Source organism: Rhineura floridana, chromosome 4, assembly GCF_030035675.1.
Source record: "Rhineura floridana isolate rRhiFlo1 chromosome 4, rRhiFlo1.hap2, whole genome shotgun sequence".
Classification (NCBI taxonomy): Eukaryota; Metazoa; Chordata; class Lepidosauria; order Squamata; family Rhineuridae; genus Rhineura; species Rhineura floridana.
In genome coordinates this window covers 195164767-195185335 of record NC_084483.1, presented here as the reverse complement: position 1 = coordinate 195185335, position 20569 = coordinate 195164767, and the positions used below count along the sequence as shown (strand labels likewise).

At 46.0% G+C, this 20569-nt stretch overlaps 1 protein-coding gene across 5 annotated transcripts in view; it reads left to right on the top strand.

Annotated features, from left to right (window-relative positions):
- The window catches only part of ASB3 (ankyrin repeat and SOCS box containing 3), an 80274-nt gene extending 60100 nt beyond the window's left edge, over positions 1-20174 (top strand). For all 5 annotated transcript variants that reach the window (XM_061625696.1, XM_061625699.1, XM_061625701.1 and 2 more), the window contains 4 exons: positions 1004-1201; positions 5917-6165; positions 12432-12565; positions 19666-20174. In XM_061625696.1, the coding sequence (XP_061481680.1) occupies positions 1004-1201; positions 5917-6165; positions 12432-12565; positions 19666-19946 (862 nt within the window). In that variant the 3' untranslated portion in view covers positions 19947-20174. The remainder of the gene's footprint in view (positions 1-1003; positions 1202-5916; positions 6166-12431; positions 12566-19665) is intronic.
- Positions 20175-20569: the final 395 nt, after the last annotated feature.

The window sequence follows — 20569 nt, the reverse complement described above, 5'->3', positions numbered from 1 at the left end:
TGGAAGGAGGATAGGGAGGGGTGTGTGAGTGTGCGTAGAAGCTAGCTCGCTGTACAAAGGCAACATTTGAATTTCTTGCCCAGCCTACTTTTGCCTCCGGCCCTGCCCTCCACTAGCATGCAGCCTTCAGAAGGTTGCCCAGAAGGGAAAGTGGCCCACTCATTTGATTTGAACTGGATTCTTTTTCATGGAGGTCATACTTCATGCACAGGACAGAAAGCCTCCAGGCAGGGGGGTTGTGTTCTGAGTATCAGGATGGCACAGGAAGGGTGCTTATTTTAGATGCAGAGGACTCGGAAGCAGGGTTGGCTCCAGGTTTTGGAGGGTCCTCAGGCAAGCTCACCCTCATGGTCTCTCCTTCCTCACCCATTTTACCTCTTCAGAAAGTCCAGGGGGCTCTTGCCAGTGGGCCCCCCACTGGAGTGTGGGCCCTCAGCAGATACAGACCATGCTGACCCTTGTTGAGGGCCTGCTTGGAAATTCCATCTCGTGCACATAGGTTTTCATACAACCAACTGGCTCAACGCTGCAGGCCTTTGTTGTGTTTTTCTTGTTATGCCTGAATATATAGTGCCCTCAGGGACTGGTCGAAACAGGTCCTCAAGCAGATAGATTTTAATAATAGTCTTATATATGTTTATGCTGTATTTATGAGATTTTGAGATGTTTTGTATTTTTATATTTTGTTGTACACCGCCCAGAGAGCTAATGCTAGTCAGGCAGTATAAAAATCTAATAAAATAAATAAAATTAATATATATAAACCGAGATTAATTGTATTTTACTTTTGGCAAGGTATTTTAGATTTACATTTAAAGTAATTTTAAAAAGTGTGATTCCTTCACCTGTTAAGGATCAAAATATCTTAAACCTGTGAATGCTGTTTAATATTTATATAACATTAAAAGGCAGTAAAGTTTTTTTAAACCGTTAAGGATCATAGGAAAGATTTTGCTCTTGCTCAGAAATGTGCAACAATAACATCCACTTTGCATATCCACAGTATATTGTGCTTGCTCATACCAGTCACTGATGGGCTCTGTGGCAGTGCTGAAAGCAAAGTGAGTCCTGTCTACTCAGCGGTCTACGGTGGTCATGAAGATTGCTTGGAACTCTTGCTTAAGGAAGGTTACAGCCCAGATGCTCAGGCTTGTCCAATCTTTGCCTGCCGATCGCCCATGTCCCTGGCTTTCCAAAAGGGGTACGTATCAGCAGGAACTGGCCAGAGAGAGTGGACAAATAGTGTGTGGCAGCGACTGCTCTGTGTAAATGTTTTGCAAATTTCCTGCTTTCAGAAACGGAAACGAACTGCCTTCAAGTCAATCCCGACTCATGGTGACCCTATGAATAGGGTTTTCATGGTATTCAGAGCGGTTTACCATTGCCTTCCTCTGAGGCTGAGAGGGAGCGACTGGCCCAAGGTCACCCAGTGTGCTTCATGTGGGGATTCAAACCCTGGTCTCCCAGGTCATAGTCCAACACCTTAACTACTACACCACACCTGTCTATATTGGCCTTGTACGCAGAGGAACCCCTACTCATTGTAGCAAATTCTGGAGGATGTTCCAGACTCCTCATTCATGTGGAGCCGTAGCCACCTTGGCCTCACTGAGAATGTGAACTTAAGAAGAGCCTGCTGGATCAAGCCAGTGGCCCATCTAGTTCTCACAGTGGCCAACCAGATGCCCATGGGAAGCCTGCAAGCAGGACCTGAGTGCAAGAGCATTCTCTCCTCCTGTGGTTTCCAGCAACTGATATTCAGAAGCATACTGCCTCTGACTATGGAGGAGGAGCACAGCCATCATGCCACTGCTCTACAACTTGCCCAACAACTTCCTGCAGTTGCACATTGGAGGGGGAAATTAGCTTTCTTCAGTGAACCTTCTCCACCGTTACTAAGCTTCTCTTTGGAGGAGCTCTTGATAAGCCTCCAAGGAATGTCATAATTCTCTGGAGCTCGGTTCAAGACCTGAGTTGTACCTAGAGGCCAAACTATACATGATGTGGGAAATCCATTGTCAGATCTCTCAACGGCTCAACCTTGTGTGTAGCAGTAAACCAGGAATAGAGAACTGGTGGCCCTCCAGATGTTGGTGAGCTCCATATCCCATCAGTTCCAGCCAAGAACAGCAAATGGCCAAGGAAGACGGGAGTTTTAGTCCAGCAACATCTGGATGGCTGCTGGTTCCCCATCTCTGCAGTAAAAGTAACTAGGGAGAATTTGAACTGAGATAACAGTGCCAGGGGAGGGCTCCCCCCTGTTCCATTTAGCCACCTTGCATTTTGTTCCCCAAATGATTAAGGGGAGGGAGCATAGTTCAGTGGTAGAGTACATGCTTCACATACAGAAAGTCTCGGGTTCAATCCCTGGCATCTTCAGTTCATAAAAAAAGGAACAAAAGAACTGGATAGCAGGTGATGTCAGACTCTGGAAAGCTGCTTCCAGTCAGAGGAGACAATGGTTTAGAGTATCCATGAGCTCTGTGGTTTGCTCTTCCCTTTTGTGCAAGCAAGGAAAAAATTGCTAGGAAGCTGCAGTTAAGTCATTGTTTCCTGTTATGTTCTGAAGAAGCCAAGATAGTTTGAAGCAATGGTTTAAAGCTGGCTATGGTGAGGGATGATGGGAGTTGCAGTCCAGAATATTGGGAGGGCACCATGTTGGCTACTTCTGCCCAAGGGCTTTTTTAAAAAAACAAAAACAGGGTTTGGTTTTTCTTTCAGGCTGCAATCCTAGACACACTGGCTTTGGAGCAAGTCCAATTAATCCAGTGGGGCTTGCTTCTGAATAGGCAGACATGGGATTGCACTGTTAAGAAAACAGAAACTCCTGCATGATGTGTACCAGTTCTGGGTCATATCCAGGCACTTGAAGAACTTTGTGAGGATCTCCTTGGGGAAGCTATCCTCTTTGAAGCAGAAGCTTGTTGAACACACATTCAGTCTAATTTCCTTGCTTTCAAAGGGTCTTATCAACAATCTCTGTCTCCAGGGAACTTGATATGGTTTTGTAATTGAGTCAAGTATATTCTTAATTAGCATAGTTCTCCCTCTCTCTTCTTCCCCCCACCTTCTGCCTGAAATGGCTGCTTGATTCTCTCCCAATATCAATCTCTCACTTCCTTTTTAAAAAAAATAAAAAAGAATAGTATTGGCATGGATTCTGCTGGGGTTTCTTTTCTTCCACGGCAGGTGCAGGAGGGATGTTTGTTGATGCAGTTCCAGTTTGCAGTAAGAGAGAAATTCTGAAATGTGTTAGAATAGAAATGCATTTGTCAATCCAGTGTTTCTCGAACATTTATTTGCTTACTTACTACATGTATATATTGTCTTTCTGTCAGAGCAGCCCAGGTATGGCTGCCTGCAGACTGTCAATATGTTGCGGGAGGGATTCAAGTGCATACTGGGAAATCTAGGTTTGCGCAATTAAGGTGGATTAAAGCACTTTATCTTCCTTGTGCAGCAAATCCACTTGAAGAAAAGCACTGACTTTTTTGAGGTTTGGAAAGTGACAGGGAAATGCCTTGAAAAGTGTGGGATGACTCATGGGAAGATGTGTGAACACCCCACAAACAAATTGGGATGAACACTCATTGTATAACCAGGGCGAATATAATTTAACCTCTTAAGCTTTGCGCAAGCAAATCCAGATGCATGCTTAATAAATAGTTTGCCTGGAAGAGCCCTGGAATAATGATTTACAATCTAAGAAACATGATGCAGAAGGAGAAAGGAAAGGGTGTTCTAGGGTGATAAAAGGTGACAGTGGCTGCAGCTGCTTTGGTCAAAGTGGCGGGCGGGAGAGGTGACAGCAGGTCCTGACTTGCATGGGCAGCAGTGCTTAGTCTGGTGTTATAGCAGAGAAGCACTGAGCCAGGCACCTGCAGCAGACATCACTATCTTCCTTTCCCTGTTTGCTGGGAGGGTATACAATGAGAGGCAGTGCTGAGGGGCATCTTGCCCAGGGCTCTCTGAAATGTAGCACTAGTCCTGCTCGGATCATCTGGCTCCACTTTGCTTGATGTTCTTTCCATTTAAGACCAGGAATGGGGAACCTGTGGCAGCCAGGGTGCCAGCACATAAAAGGCACTTCCTTTGGTAACTCAGCTGCCTAACCTCTGAAGGCAGGGGCAGATGGAAGAGGGCCTCAGTAGATCTTAATGGATAGGCAGATTTCTGTGTGAGAAGGCTTTTCTTTAGGGATCCCAGCCTTGCACTTGTTTAGGGTAGGGTGGAGAACCTGTGGCCCTCTAGATGTTGTTAGACTCCAGCTTTCATCATTCCTGACTACTGGCATGCTGGCTAGAGATGGTGGGAGCTGTAGTCCAACAACATCTGGAGGGCGATGGGTTCCCTAACCCTAACTTCGGAGGTTGGACCTCTTTCCTGTGATGGTGCCCCTACTCTGGAACACTCGGCCAGACATGCCACCTAATTATCCTTTCCCCAGGTAGCTACAATTTTGTTATTTCAAAAACCTGAACTTGCTGCTCTGTTCACAGCATTTGATTCTGGTCTTTATAGGTTCCACTGTGATTTTTTTATTGTGTATTTGTATCATTCTTGCCTTTCTCAGTTTTATTGGAAAGATAGGTACCTCCCCCCCCCCCAAAATAAATATATTAAGCTGGATTTCTTTTAAAAACCCTAGTTATTTATGAGCCCTTTTTGATGTGGCAACCCAAACCTGGTAGGGTTTTTCTCTTAGTGTTTGTTAATGTTTGATCTATTTTGAATTTTGTTGTAATGGTCTCCCTCTTGAGATATTTTTACATTTATCATAACTCACCCCGAGCATTCAGGATGGCATTGCTGTACAGACTTTTTAAAATCAAATAACAATAGTTAGTGATCTTTGTAGAAGGAAAAGAGAGAAAATGTCCAGGCAGCCTGAGGAAAATGGGATACCCGCTGACTCTGTCCTACATAAGTGACAAGAGGCTCAATTTTCCAACAAGATTTTTTTTCCACATAGAGCTGGTTTGTACATAACTGTAAGCCAAACCATGACTCAGTGAGAGCATGTGTGCTCCTGGAGAGGAGATTGCAGCTGTTTTGCTCTGCTTTCACTCCTATAAAAGCAGCCATAATTTGGCTAAGCATGTCATCGAAATCTGGACTTGTGGTCCAAACAAAGCATGAGCTGTAACCAAGGTTTGTTCTTGGGTTTACAGCTTGTGATTTGTCTGGAGGAGACAAACCAGGGGCACAGGTTCAGACAAGCCACTAAAGCCAAACTATGGCTTAGCTCACAGCAGCGCAGCAGCGGGAGGACCAGAGGAGAAGCAAAGCGGCTGTGACCTCTGCAGAAACCCTCAGACTTGTGTGTTCGCACACAGCCATGGTTTGGCTTAACATTAAGTGCAGACCAGCTCACAGTGTTTTCAAAACCTGGCTGCTTTTTAACACTTTCCTCAGTTGTGTTTAGTTTCACAACTTTTTTAAACTTCCAGTAATACAACTAGATGCTGAAGAAACAAAAGGTTGTTCCCTCTGGGAAAGGCATTTATCCGAGTCTGGCCCTATTTGCAGATGAACCAGTTTTCCACGTTAATGTAAATGGCTAATGTCTGGCTAGCTTAATAGGCAAATTCAATAAATACTGTAAGGTCAGTGATTTTTCAAGGTGACAGAAGTCAGTGGTTTCCAAAGTGTTGTAGGGAACCCAAGCTGCCTTCTAAGATAACTTTCCCACCACTGTGGATCTTCTGAAATGTGTGGCTGCAGGGAAATGTGTTCTAAGGTGCACTCAGTTTTCAGGGGAGAGGGGCGTGACAGTGAAACCTGGCCACTGCTCCACGTGAACAGAGTATGTGTCCTAGCCCCATAATCCTCTGCAGGCTTGTTAGTATACAAATGCAGACGTTTTGAGAAACAAAACTGCATTAACAAATGTGTGGTTTTGTACATTTGTTGTAGAACTGGCTTAATCCTAATTCTTCTGAAGTATGGGATCACGCTTCTCGAAACCGATTTAGGCCTCTGCCTGCGCGATGGAAGGTTCTCTTTATTTCAGCGTTTCTTGAAACAGGGCTGCAAGCTCCCGGGTAGAGAGCACATGGCAGAATTTACAAAGGATGCAGTTATTGCAGAAGGCCAGTACAAAGACTGGTTGCCGTCCCTCCTATTGGCTGGGTTCAATCCAGTGTATCTCCTCACTGAGTCATGGTAAGCAAGATTACTTAGAGGTATGCATATGTACAGCACACACTTAACAGTGAATTGTTTTTGCTGCATGTTAAAAATGTTTTTATTCAAGCAAGTCTTTAGGGTGGGGGTAGCCACCCTGCCTTTCTAATTCTGTAATTCAGATTGGTGAATTTTATTTTTGTTATTTTATACTTTATCCTGTTTTTAATAGAAACTAGGTGTTTTTTTTTAATATTAGTGGTCTATATGTTATTGCAAATAAAATACGCTGTGGCTGAGGGAAGCAAATTGGCATCTCTGCTGCATTTCTCAGCTGTCTGCCATGCCAGCATCTTGGTTGATTCCCTTGCCGGGCCTGCTACATCCTTCAGTGCAAGGAACTGTGGCATTGGCTTGTCCTCCTGTCCAAGGTTTCAAACATAGGACAGGCCCATCTCCTTTCCTTCTAGATTTCCTGCAGACTAATCCTGCCATTAGAACTTGGTGCCTATTGCACGTTATGCAAACTCTCTTACAAATAAGCACAGTACAGAAATTGGAAGCGGACCCCTGGCTGTCAGCTCTCTCCCACAACTGCTTTCCCTTCCCATGAGAATTCCCTCTCCCTTTAAGTGTTAGCCACCGTGTAGGATTACGTCAGCATCAAGGTGGGCATTAATGTCAGTGCCGATGTAACGCTACCCCATGGATAATGCTGACGAGGGAAGTGGAAGGACTCCACATGCGAAAGAAGGGGAATTAATAAGGCCAAAGAGTGGCCATCGGCCAGATAGGCGACTTATAAATTAAATTATTATTATTATTTATTATTCCTGATCGACTAACTGTGGTTGTGACTGAGGAAAAACTGCCTCAGGCAAATACCCTGGTTAGCATTTAACTGGGGTTAAGGTCAGTTTTAGCCCTGATTAAGGTTCACAGTGGGAATTTCTGTGGGCAAGAGAGGGAGGGATTGGAAGAGGATAGCTTGATGAAGATGTGTCCGGTAGGTGTGAAAAAGGTGAATTCCATGCTCACGATAAGTAGGAAAGGCACTGAAAATAAAACTGCCGATATTATAATGCCATTATGTAGATCTATGGTGCTGCTGCATTTGGAATACTGTGTACAGTTCTGGTTGCCTCATCTCAGAAAGGATATTGTAGAGTTGGAAAAGGTTCAGAAGAGGGAAACCAGAATGATCAAGGGGATGGAGCGACTCCCTTACGAGGAAAGGTCGCAGCGTTGGGGGCTTTTTAGTTAAGAGAAAAGGCAAGTAAGAGGTGACCTGATAGAAGTGTATAAAATTATGCATAGCATGGAGAAAGTGGATAAAGAAATGTTTTTCTCCATCTCTCATAATCCTAGAACTCGTGGACATCCAATGAAGCTGAATGTTGGAAGATTCAGGACAGACAAAAGGAAGTACTTCACACAGCACATAATTAAACTATGGGATTCGCTGCTACAGGGGCAATGATGGCCACCAGACTGGATGACTTTAAAAGAGGATTAGACAAATTCACAGAGGATACGGCTATCCGTGGCTACTAGCCATGATGGTTATGCTCTGCCTCCATAGTCAGAGGCGGTATGCTTCCGAATGCCATTTGCTGGAAACCACAGCAGGGGAGAGTGCTCTTGCACTTACGTCCTGCTTGTGGGCTTCCCATGGGCAACTGGCTGGCCTCTGAGAACAGGTTGCTGGACTAGATGGGCCGTTGGCCTGACCCAGCAGGCTGTTCTTACGTGAGGCGGAGGATGTCATAACTATGGGATTGGAGTACTCATCTTCGGGATGAGAGCAAGGACTCTTAAGCAAAAGGGGAAGGGCATGCAGGGCCGTCCCCAGAAGCGCTCTGCGATGAACATGTGGGGCTTGTGCCTACACACACCCCAACCTGAGGATGTGGCATCGCTTTCCCCAGGCTCAGAGGACTCGGCTGCAGAAGACCTGAAGCATCCCTGCTCAGTTGCAGGAAGAGATTACTGCAGAAGGTTTGGCCTTTCTAGTAAAGTAGCATCTTGCAGCACGGGTGGTGCCAACAATAAGGCTGCACTTGCTGCTGCTGCTGCTACTATATAAGGGCTCAGTTTCCTCTTGTTGGAGCAACTTCAGAGCTCTGTGTTCCCCTGAGCACAGCCTAAAGCCTGCTTTTTGTCCAGACTGAACCTTGTCCCACCTTGCCCTGGTTGGGCCTTGCCTGGCCACACCACAGAGCACAAAAGAGGGAACGCACAGTCTTGCAGCCCGATCCCTTAAGCGTGGTTTTGAGAGCGTTATATTTGCTCTAGCCCCAAGTCGTTGAAAAAGAAGCAGACGTAAATCATTACTGACAGTTGGACATTGGAAGAGAAGTGACAGTGGAGCCTCCTTACAGGAAGAACATAGAAGAAGATCTTTCACAATACTGTGTTCTGTGTCAAATTCCAACTGGGTTGGATCATCGCCAAGGGTCAGAGGCCTCACTTCTTCAAGTAAAAGGAGAAAGCAAGCCCTGTGCTGCATTTCTGAAGCTTTCAGCATGACGTGAAAAAAAGGCTTGAACAGCCCTCCTTCTGTGGTGAAGGGGCATAGAATGCCTTGTTGTTGAACACGCTAGACTCGCAGCTGGGTTAAAATAATAAAAAAGAGCCATGTATTCTGAAGCCAAATGTCATTAAAGGTCACTGGATGCAGTCGGCATGAAAAACAAGGTTCTTTTAACTGCTTCAATCCCTCGCAAAGGTTCTACCTTGAAGGCAGTTTGCTGCTTCCTTAAGGCAAGCGAAATAGAAATCCTTTAATTATGGCACTTGGACAAGCTTATGGTTTCCAAATGGCAGCCGGTTTGCTGAATGTAACTTAACACTAGGGGCAAGTGGGCAGAGGAAATATTGCTAAACTCATTAAAGAGGAGAGTCTTAGTTACAGGCCCCAAGTGCAGCCAAATGAGATGGTGTCCTGTTCGAAGGATGATTTCTGCTGGGCAAGAGAATCTATAAGTACATGGCACACTGATTATCTTTGACAAGATTAGCGAGCCTTGTGTGTTTTCAGACTGGGCCTGTTCTATGACAAGTGTGGGGAACCTGTGGCTCTCCAAATGTTTTTGGACTCCAGCTCCCATCAGCCCCAGCCAGCATGGCCAATGATCAGAAATGATGAGAGTTCTAGTCCAACTACATCACAGATTCCTTGTTGCTGTTCTGTCATTTGAAGAGGCATGAGAGGTATAGAATAAGCTGAAAGTTTGCACAGGATGCTGGTGAATACCACTAATTTGTGTCCCCCCTTACTTGTGTGTGTGTGTGTGTCTGTCTGTAGGCTTTCCCTGACCCATATGTTTGGGCCCCTTTATTACTGAATTTACTGATTTTTATGTTGTATCTTGTAGTGGCCAGTGGGGTGGCATTGCTTACACTGGTTTCCCAACTCAGAGGTTGCTGCCAATAACTGAGAGGAGTGGAGAGATTGGTACAGTGCGGTCACAGCAGCAGAGCCAACCTGATGCTCCCAACCTGACCTCCCTGCTACATCTCCCCTCTTCCTGTCACTTAGTGGCAGCGACCTCCACATTGGGAAGCCAGGTAAGCAACACTTCCCCCTCCCCTGCCAGTCACTACTGACTGTATCTCTGTTTTTTATGATACTACTTTATTTTTATGTTGTATTTGAGTATGCTGCTTAGAGATGTCAAAATATTAAGTAGTTTAGAAATTCTTTTAAAGAAATAATCACTGTGAACAAAACTGTGGTTAATCTTTGCCATGCTTAGTGGAAACAAGCTTAACTTCAAGCCATAGGTTGTAAAGCTATCTTGTTTCCACTAACTGGAGTTGAGATTAACCACAGTTTAGAGTTTGGATAACATGACTTGCAGCCATGGATGAGTGCATGAGCCAGAGGCTTGCTGAGGCTTTGCTTATAATGCTAACTGCAGTTTGTTTGTTTATTAAATGTATATCCCACCCTTCCTTCCAAAGGAGCCCAGGGCCCAGTAACATATTATGACCAAACACTGCCATTAGCTTAATGGACTGGCATATTGGTGTGCATTTCTGCCTTTTCTACAGTTCCATTTCAGAGTGAATCTGATGAATACGATACTAACCGTCTAACCCAGTGGTTCCCAACCTTTATGAGCACGGGACCACCTTTATAAGCTGAAATTTTTTGTGACCCCCTCCCCCCAGGGAGGCAGGCTGGCTGCCAGGAAGGAAGGGGGAAAGCAGCCTTTCTTTGCAGGCTTGCTTCTTTTTGCTTCACAAAAAGCCCTCCTCTCATTCTAAGCAAGGGTGTTGCCAGTAGCGGCAGTGCAAGGAGACAGGAATCAGTGATAGTAATCCCCTCTTCTTCCTGGTAGCTCCACCCTCAGCCTCCTTTGGCATCTGCCATGTATTTTATAGGCAGATGCCTGCCCTTAGTGCACCTGAAAGACACTCTGGCGCCTCAGCAAAAGGCCTCCCCTCTCGTTTGGAGCAAGGGGGAGGTGTCCTCTGCAGCGGCAGCGGAAAGCAGACAGTGTAGAAGGAGTGAAGACTTTTTTAAAAAATTAATAAATAATTCATTTCTTTACCGTTCACGGCCCCCTCTGGATTACTTTGCGGCCCCCCTGGGGGTTCCGGCCCCCAGGTTGGGAACCACTGGTCTAACCTGATACGAATACATACAGAATAATACATTGAACAATTTTCTCTGATGTAGTTGTGGTGCATTTTGAGTAAAACATATTCCCAAAAAAATAAATAAAGGCATACATTTTGGAAATACCCGTGTTATCCTTTCACAAAAAGCATTATGTTTGTATTCTACTGTTTTTTCCTAGAGCTCATGGTGGCATGCTTGGATGTGGGTAACCTCATTTTATCTACACATGAGAGGGCCATACTCAGTGGTATGGCATCTGCCTTGCATGCAGAAGGTTCCATGCTCACTATCAGGCACTTCTAGGAGCGACTGGGAGCGATGCCTCCCTGACACCCTGGAGAGCCACTGCCAGACAGCATGGATGAGAGTGAGCTAGATGGACCAATGGTCTGACTCATTAGAAGGAGCTTCCTATGAACTACGTTGTTCCTGCTGAATCACATCAAAGCCTCTGGGCGTGACATGAGGGGCAATAGCTCTCTCCCACTGTTATTCTCCAGCAACTGATATTCAGAGGCAGGATGTCTGTGACCCTAGAGGTAGCATGCAGTAATCATGGCTGTTAGCCATTGATGGCTGTTCCCTCCCTTTAAAGCCATCCAAGTTGGTGGCCATCACTATACCTTGTAGTAGTGAATAAGCCTGTGCTGTTTGAAGAAGTAAGTTCCTTTTGTCTGTCCTGAATATCCCGCCGCTCAGCTTCATTGGATGACTTCAGGTTCTAGCATGAAAGAAGAAGGATGTGTCCCTATCCACTTTCTCCACACCATGCGTCATTTTATAAAACTATTGTGGAAATAGTTTGGTTTTCTAAAGACCCCCAAATATTGTTTAAGACAATGGATTGACTGGCCCAGGGTCACTTTGTGAGCTTCATGATGGGAATTCAACTCTGATCTATCTCCCTGGCCAAGTCCAACACTAATCATTACACCACAGTAGTTGTGCTTTGGTCTTCACCTGAACATGAGAAGTTTAAAAGTGCAAATAGGGGTGGAGTGTGCATGTAAGCCTCACCCCCAACATCCCTTGGCGCAAACATGCCCATGCACATCAGCCCCAACTTAACTGTGTTGAGCAGGAAAGGTCTGCAGGGAATTGCATTTGTATAGGAATTATTTTTTAGATGTTTTCATTATTTTATCATTTGTGCCCTGGGCTCCTTTGGGTGTAAGGGCCGGATATTTGTCTGTCTGTCTATCTAATCTATCCATAATAACAGCAACTTGTATTTGCTTGAACACAAGTAGAACACCCCAGGGTTCCTGATCGCTGAGTTCTATTCACATTCAAATGAAACAGTAAAACTCCACTATGGATGTTACCTGCTCAACATGGGGAAGGTTGGGGACCGAATGGGTGGTGTGATGCACACAAGGCCTTTGGGGATGGGACTTAAGAACATAAGAAGAGCCTGCTGGATCAAGCCAGTGGCACATCTGGTCCTGCATCCTGTTCGCACAGTGGCCAGCCCGATGCCTGTGGGAAGCCCGCAAGCAGGACCTGAGCTCAAGAGCGCTTTCCCCTCCTGCAGTTTGCAGCAACTCGTGTTTGGAAGCATACTGCCTCCATAATTTGGGACCAAATTCCATAGTTTAACTTGTGTGTGTTCCTGTTTGCCGTCCATGGATATGGGCAAAACCTCTCATGATAACTGAGTTTTGCTCAATCCTAGGGTTTGTTCTGTAAAGAGTGATGCCCATCATTTTCTTCTGGAGTTCACCAACTGGAAGAGACTTCCCTGGGATGTGGAGCAGATCCTTTCCGACCCCAAAGGAACTGCCACGTCAGTGACTCACAGTCACTTTGGTAAGTGAACAACCAGCTCGTTCAGTTCCGTATGTTCCATTGATTTAGTGGCACAGATGACAAATAGCTTTTCGAGCTGATGCCCATTATGAAAGCTCAGGTAAAACAGTACTGAGATGATAAAAGAAATGGTGCAGATTTTGATTCAGAATAATCGCCTCATTGTAGAGGGTTCATTGCTGGGCAGAGTAATCCTGATCCAACTCTGCCATGCTGGAGAAGGCAGAGGCTTTGCTCCGCTGGCAGGGGCCTTCGCAGTGGAGGTCTTCATTGCACCCACCAAAAGTGTGCATGGGTGAAAGCCACAGCTGGCAACATCCCCACCAGCAGTAGTTAGCATAAACCCCCAAACTGAAGGAGGGAGGAGGTGGAACTGTACCAGTCAAGGATCCGTTGGATCCTAAGATGGTCCAGCTACTGGTGATAGGCTCAATCCAGGCTTCTGAGCTGGGCCAGCCTGGAGTTTCACTGTTTCTCCAGCTTGCACTCTGGTCTTGTTGCAGTGTGCGATACAGCAAGGCAAGACCCAGCCAGGGAGCAAGACAAGATAGGATGCAGGCTGGATGCAGGCTGGATGCAGGCAGGGTTCAGGCTGGATGCCAGGTAAGACAGGCTGTGCTCTGGGGAACACAGTTAACCCCATGAAGCTGCTCCAACAAGGAACAGGCTGTAAGTGAGCCCTTATATAGTAGCAGCAGGTGCATCCTAATTGTTAGCACCGCCTATGCTGCAAGATGCTGGGTGACTTAAAGAGCCCAATCTTCTTCAGTATTCTCCTACTGTAACGGAGGGGAGCTTCAGGTCTTCTGCAGGGGAGTCCTCTGTGTCAGAGGACGGCAGTGTCCCACCCTTGGGCTGGAATGGGAGGCATTGGCCCTGCAGGCTCAGATATTTAGCCCCATTACTCCTTGTTGGGGATTAAAACTGCAGCCTAAATCAGGGATGGAGAACCTGTGGCCCTCCAAATGTTGATGGGATCCCATTAGCCCCAGCTAGCATGGTCTATGTTCAAGAATGATGGGGGTTGCAGTCCAACAATATCTGGAAAGCAGAACGTTGGCTATCCCTGACTTTATATCTAAGATATTGCTGTAAGGTTAAGGGCTGAGAGATACAAGGTCCTGGAGAGCTGTTGCCTGCCAGAGAAGTAATACTGAACTAGATGGTGCTGAGCAGACTTGCTTTATGTAGGCTGGTTTCAGAGCAGAGGCTTCCATACAACTTGGCTTTTCCAATTAGCCTCCTGAAATCAGTATGTTATTGTGGTGGTGGGTTTTTTTTTTTAAATAATCCTGTGGCTCTGCTTGATCCAGAGATAAAGGTCATCCAATTACTGCTGGCAGTAGTGAAGCTCTGGACCACCTGCCAGGGAGAAAGAAAAGCGCCGATACAGTATGCAATCATCACTTGCTAACTAGAGACCCAGGAGAATGAAATGCCATTTTTTAATAATAGAAAGGTTAGGCTAGACTCTGATCAGGAAATATCTCTCTTTTTCTCTCCTGCGTACAAGGCCAGCAAACATGCCAATATGGTACAGACTGGATATTTGCTTAATGTTTTTTTGTAGTCTCCCATCAGTTTGCCTGCTAGATGGCTCCCCCACCTCAGTTATTTTCATTATTTTTCTCTCTTGCCCGTTTTAAAAGATCAATAGCATTATAAAAAAAGGAAAGGAAAGAAGGCAAATTATGCTATTTAACAGAAGGTGAGCTGGTTTCAGCCTTACATTTTTAAATCGTATATTAAAAAACTACTGCAATCCCCATGATTTACCAGCGTGCATTAAATTTGCAAAGCAAGACTGTAGACTTGGGAACTCTTAATGCAGATCAGATATGTCTTGACTGTTAAGTAGATTATGGACATAACAAAGAGCAGGTCCCCCCCCCCCGCCAATACATAGTGCATTTATGGAATTTGCCACTGTAAGATGCAGTGATGGCTACTAGATTAGATGGCTTTAAAAGGGCATTAGACAAATTATTTGAGGGGGAGTCTTATCAAAGGCTGTTAGCTATGACAGTTATAGCGGAGCAGTTATAGTCAGAGTCAGTATACGTCTGAATACTAGTTGTGGAGAGGGGGGAAGGGAGGACAGTGGTGAAGGGCTGTTGCCTTCATGTCCTGTTTGTGTGCTCCCCAGAAACTTCTGATTGGCTGCTGCAGGGAGAGACTGCTGCACTAGATAGGCCTTTGGTCTGATCCAACAGGAATCTCCTTAAGCAGTGAACCAGAGCGCACACTAGGGTTGCCAGGTTCAGGGCCTGAGGCTGATCCTGTATCTTTAGGAGAAGAGAAAGTCAGCCAAGTGCAGGTGTTCTAATGGGAAAAACCACAGGATGGAATTCTCCCTTCCCCCTGCACAACTTTTAAAGATACAGAAGACCTCTTGGTTGCCAGGCCCAGCCTCTGTATCTTTAAAAGTTGTGCAGGGAGAAGGGAGAATTCCACCTTGTGGTTTTTCCCATTACATTGTTGCAAGAACACCTGCACTTGGCTGACTTTCTCTTCTCCTAAAGATACAGGATCAGTCTCAGGCCAGGAACATGGCAACCTTAGCGCACACCCTTGCTGAAGAACGTAAGAATGCCTTCTGAATTGGATCAATACCCACTTAAACCAGCATTGTTTGCAAGCCTCTAGCAGGGTTCACCAGAAATCGGACTGTGTAGTCCAGTGTTCTGTTCTCACAGTGGCCCACCTACCAGATGCATGTGGGAAGCCCACAAGCGGGACATGAAAGCACCAGGACTCTCCTGCTTGTGTTCTGCAGCAGCTGGTGTTGAGAATCATAGTGCCTCTGGTCAGTGAGTAGTAGCCACTGATAGCCACGTCCTTAAAGAAACTCTGGTTTAACACAAAGTTTAGGTGGGCCTTGTAAACATGAATGAATACTAAAGGCAACAAGGCTCTTTGATACACAATAGCTGCTGCCAGAGTGGTTCTCATATCAGTGAGAGGGAATCTTGTCATTCATTTTACTTGTGCAGGGTATACATGCAACATTTAGGTTCAACGACCAGCCATCTCTGTCTGTGGAAATGAACTTGTGCTCTTGACCAGTTTCTGTTCATTTTATTTTGTTTGATTGGTCCAAAGGCAGTCCACCCTCTTGCTGAAGCTAAGCAGATCTGGGTTTGGTCAGTGCCTGGATGGAAGACTGCCTGGGAATCACATGTGTGCCACCTTGGGTTCTATGATGAAAGAAAAGTGAGGCACAAATGTAATAAATGAATACATAAATCTAGCATAGCCACTACAATGTTATAGGAATTGTAGTCCCACAGCGTATAGAGGGCACCACATTGGCTACCACTGCTTTAAAAAGATGTGGCTGGCCAAAACATGTCTGATGATTGCAAAAAGGTTCCTATTTCTTTGTCTGCATTGGCAGAACCTTCGCTTTAAGTCATTAGAGAGCTTCGGCTATGGGGCGGTTTACAAATGTGATAGATAAATAAATAAATAAATAATAAAGATGTGGACTGAGGCCCTTCCTCCTTCAGAGGTTAGGTGGATGGCTACCAAGCCTTTCTCCCTACCCCCATGCCCCACAATGTTTTTAATTTCCATTTTAGAACGGAGGTAGGGACCCCTTTTTAGCCCAAGGGCCACCTTCCCATGTGGCAATCTTCTTGGGGCCGCATGCTGGTGGTGGGCAGAGCCACAGGCAAAAGTGAGGCTGAAGTGCATGGAGTAAGAGATGTGACCCTTACCTTTGTCCGGTAGGCTACATTGCAGCCACACATGTCAAATGTGTGTGCATGCGCACACACACACACACAGCGACAACGATGATGATGATAATAGTGATGATAATAATAAGCCTCCCTTCACCAGCAGGTCCTAAGGTGGACAATCGCAGGAATAGTGTGACACATACATCTCAAGTGTCAAAAGCCAAGGTGATGAGGTGCTTCAGAAGACGATCGGACACGGGTTAGAGTAGCAATAGCGGCCTACCAAGTGGCAATAGAGGCAGCAAAGAGGGGTTTCTTTGCTGCTTCTATTGCATCTGCAGAATGTTGTCCCAGGAGGTTGTTCCAAGTGGTCCGAAGCCTGGTCGGTCCAGTTGCGCAGGAACCCTTGGAGCACTCTAAAGCCTCCTGTGACGCATTTGCAAAACATTTTGCTGATAAAATCGATCATCTGAAGAGTTCGATTCCGTACGCCGTGGATACAGGAAGCGGGCCAGAGGCGGCCAGTTGCGATCCGGTCCGGTGGGATCGGTTTCAGCCTCTTCCCTCTGAGGAAGTGGACAAGGTGCTCTCTACTGTGAGACCGACCACCTGTTTGTTTGATCCTTGCCCCACATGGCTCATTATGAGCTGTAAAGAGAGACTGAACGAAGGGATCAAGGCGGTGGTAAATGCCTCCTTGGAAGAGGGGGCACTGCCATCTGCCCTCAAGGAGGCGGTAATAAAACCCATCTTAAAGAAGTCCTCCTTGGATCCCCAAGATTTGAATAACTTCCGCCCAGTCTCCAATTTACCATTTCTGGGCAAGGTGATCGAACGCGTGGTGGCCAAACAGCTACAGACACACTTGGAGGAAGCGGATTATTTAGATCCATTCCAATCGGGCTTCAGGACTGGACATGGAACTGAAACAGCCTTGGTTGCCCCGGTGGATGATTTGAGGAGGGCGTTGGATAGGGGTGAATACTCATTCCTCGTCCGCCTGGATCTCTCTGCGGCTTTTGATACCGTCGACCACGATATCCTTTTGGATCGCCTGGAGAGATTGGGAATTGGGGGCACTGTGCCACAGTGGTTCCGATCCTATCTCTCTGATAGGCACCAACGAGTAGCAGTGGGGCAGGAGGTTTCCGACCCTTGGCCTCTTAATTGTGGTGTGCCACAGGGCTCTATCCTCTCTCCCATGCTATTTAATATCTATGTAAAGCCTCTGGGGGCCATCATCAGGAGATTTGGGTTGCAGTGCCACCAATATGCGGATGACACTCAGCTCTATCTCTCATTTAAGTCCTCACCGGAGTTGGCTGTGGAGACCATTTCCAAGTGCCTGAAGTCTGTAAGTGAATGGATGGGAGGCAACAGGCTGAAACTGAACCCCGACAAGACCGAGGTACTGCTTGTGGGAGACAAGAGAAGATTAGGAGACATTGACCAGGTGCTGAATGGGGTTAGTTTGCCCTTGAAGGACCAGGTTTGCAGCCTCGGGGTCATTCTTGACTCACAGCTGTCCATGGAGGCTCAGGTATCAGTAGTGAGCCGGGCAGCTTGGTATCAATTGCATCTGATACAGAGGTTGCGACCCTACCTTCCCAACCATCAGCTCCCACGGGTAGTGCATGCACTGGTCTCCTCTCGCTTAGACTACTGCAATGCGCTCTATGTGGGGCTACCCTTGAAGACGGTCCGGAAATTACAGCTGGTACAGAACACGGCGGCACGGTTGATTACGAATAGCCGCCGGCGGGATCACATCACCCCGGTACTTGAAGATCTACACTGGTTACCAGTTGTTTACCGAACCCAATTCAAGGTGTTGGTATTAACCTTTAAAGCCCTACACGGTTTCGGTCCAGTGTATCCAAAGGAGCGCCTCCAGCATCACCAAGTATGCCGCCTGACGAGATCAGCCTCCCAAGACCTTCTCTTGGTCCCACCAGTTAAAACAGCTAGACTGGTGCGGACCAGAGAGAGGGCATTCTCGGTTGTGGCCCCCACCCTCTGGAACTCACTGCCATACGATCTACACCATGTCCCTTCCTTGGTAGGTTTCCGTAAAGGACTAAAAACATGGCTATTTCAGCGGGCATATAGAACCCCTAGTTAATTTTAGTTTTACAGTGTACAGATGGGGGTAAACTGAATATGTGATAATTGTATTTATATGTGTATTTTATAATTGTATTTTAAAATTAATTATGTACGCCGGCTAGAGTGGCTGTTCACTCAGCCAGATAGGCGGCCTAAAAATAAAATTTTATTATTTTATTATTATTATTATTATTGAGCCTTCGCTGAATACTGTGCAGGGAAGATGCCAGGCGCACCTCTGTGGGGAGGGAATGTCACAACTTAGGGGCTGCCACAAGAATGCCCTCTCCTGGGCCGCCACCCCCAACTTTTGAGGGGGGTGGAACTACCAAGGAGACCCCTCTTCTGATCTCAACACCCAAGAGGATCTGCAAGGCTTCCATCACAGTTCAAGGCCACCTTTCCGTCAGGTAAAAAACAGTCAAGGATGGCTCCGAGCAGGGCCCGTGAGCCCTGTGGCTTGGGGAGAGTCCTGAGGGACAGATAGAGAGGCTTGGAGAGCCACATTCGGCCCCTGGGCCTGAGGTCTCCCCCTCCTGTTTTAGAACACACTTGTCAGCCAATATCATTAGTTTTAATTAACGTTATCTACTATGTATATTTTTTCATCCCCATTTAAATCCTCAACCGCTTCTTTGCCTTTTAAACATAATCCTTGAAATTTCAGACATGCCATCAACGTTCCTCAGCATCTAAAAATAAAGGAATTTTAATGGGCTCATTGTTTGCATCCAGCCATCATTCTTTATATAGATAAAACAAGGAGACAATCAAGTAACCAGGAAAGCCTGAATTGGAGACAAAAGGAAAACAAGAGAGAATGAGGGCACTCCCAGACAGCCTGTTTATTGAGCATTCATCCTGATTCGTTTGTAGGGAGATTGGATGACGTTGGTGATCATTCTTTCTTTTCTTTTCTTTTGCGGGGAGGTTAGATGATGTTTTGCCAATGCAATTGTTATCCCATGCTTTCCAGTGCATTTTTCTGTTACTTTCCTTAAAAAAGTCTAAAGTTTGCAGAAATGGGGTTGTTGCGCAAGATCTCCCAGTCAACTGTAATAGCGCAACCTGAACTTGTTGGTATGTGATTGAATCCTATCTGTAAATAGTGACAGTCTAGAAGCATCCAGAGAGAGGAGGAAGGGAAATAATGGGGTGGGAGACAGAATAATCTCTGCCACCACTTGTCAAGCTAGTTCTGTATTCAGTAGTTTCCTGGCCTTTGGCAGTGACCGACCGCTAGGCCAAAAGGGGCTTGAAGCCCTCCCAGTTGTTGCGCTCTTGTTAATTTTATTTCTTTTACTGTAACAGGATGCATCCCTCCCTTGTCTCATCTTTGCCGTCTGGAGATCCGGTCACTTTTAACGAGCGATCACTTACGGTCAGACCAGTTCATCCGCCAGTTGCCGTTACCCGCATGCCTGCAGGACTTCTTACTTTACTCGGATGTGCTGAGAAGATATGCCGTTTCAGAATCTCAGCTTAGGCTGGGGGAAGTGCACGAAGAGGACATGCCAACACGTCTTTCCGGTTCAGAAGATACGGGGCGAAGAGAAAACGTAGAACCAATGCAGTCCCATCAGAGTGCTTAAGGCTTCCAGCTGTCATAAGGACTGTGTTGTGGTAGTTGCTGCAATGGTAGACCGCTGCTGCTTATTATTGGATATCCTCTCTTCGGGGACACTTTAAACTCTTGTTTGGATGCCTTCAGGTAAAGCTTTTAAACATTGTTTTCCCTGAAAACAGTTCAAGTGGACGAAAATGGTGTATTGGAATAAATATTGCCACAGATCATTCCAAATAAAGACCAACGCTTTGTATTTCTTATTTGTTGATTTATTTGGTGTGGTATCTAGCAAAGCAGTTCTATTAGCACAAAGATTTATTCTGTGCATTATTTATTTATTCATTTGGGTCAGTATCCAGCAAAGCAGTTCCACTAGAGCAAGGACTTCTGGCTGCGCAACGTAACTTCCCCCCTCTCTCCTCTCTCTGCGTATCCCCTAAATCTGTTCTGGGGTTCCCCCAACCTTGAGGACTTGAGGAGAGGGAGAGGAAGTGCTGTTGTGCCAATGGAAATATGCATACTAACGGGACTACTTTGTTGAAGATTTCTTACCTCCCCTTCACCATAAGGTATTAGGGTGGGTTACAACAATATAGTCAGTTACAAAAACAAGTAAAATCATTTATAGAGTTATAAAACAACAACAAC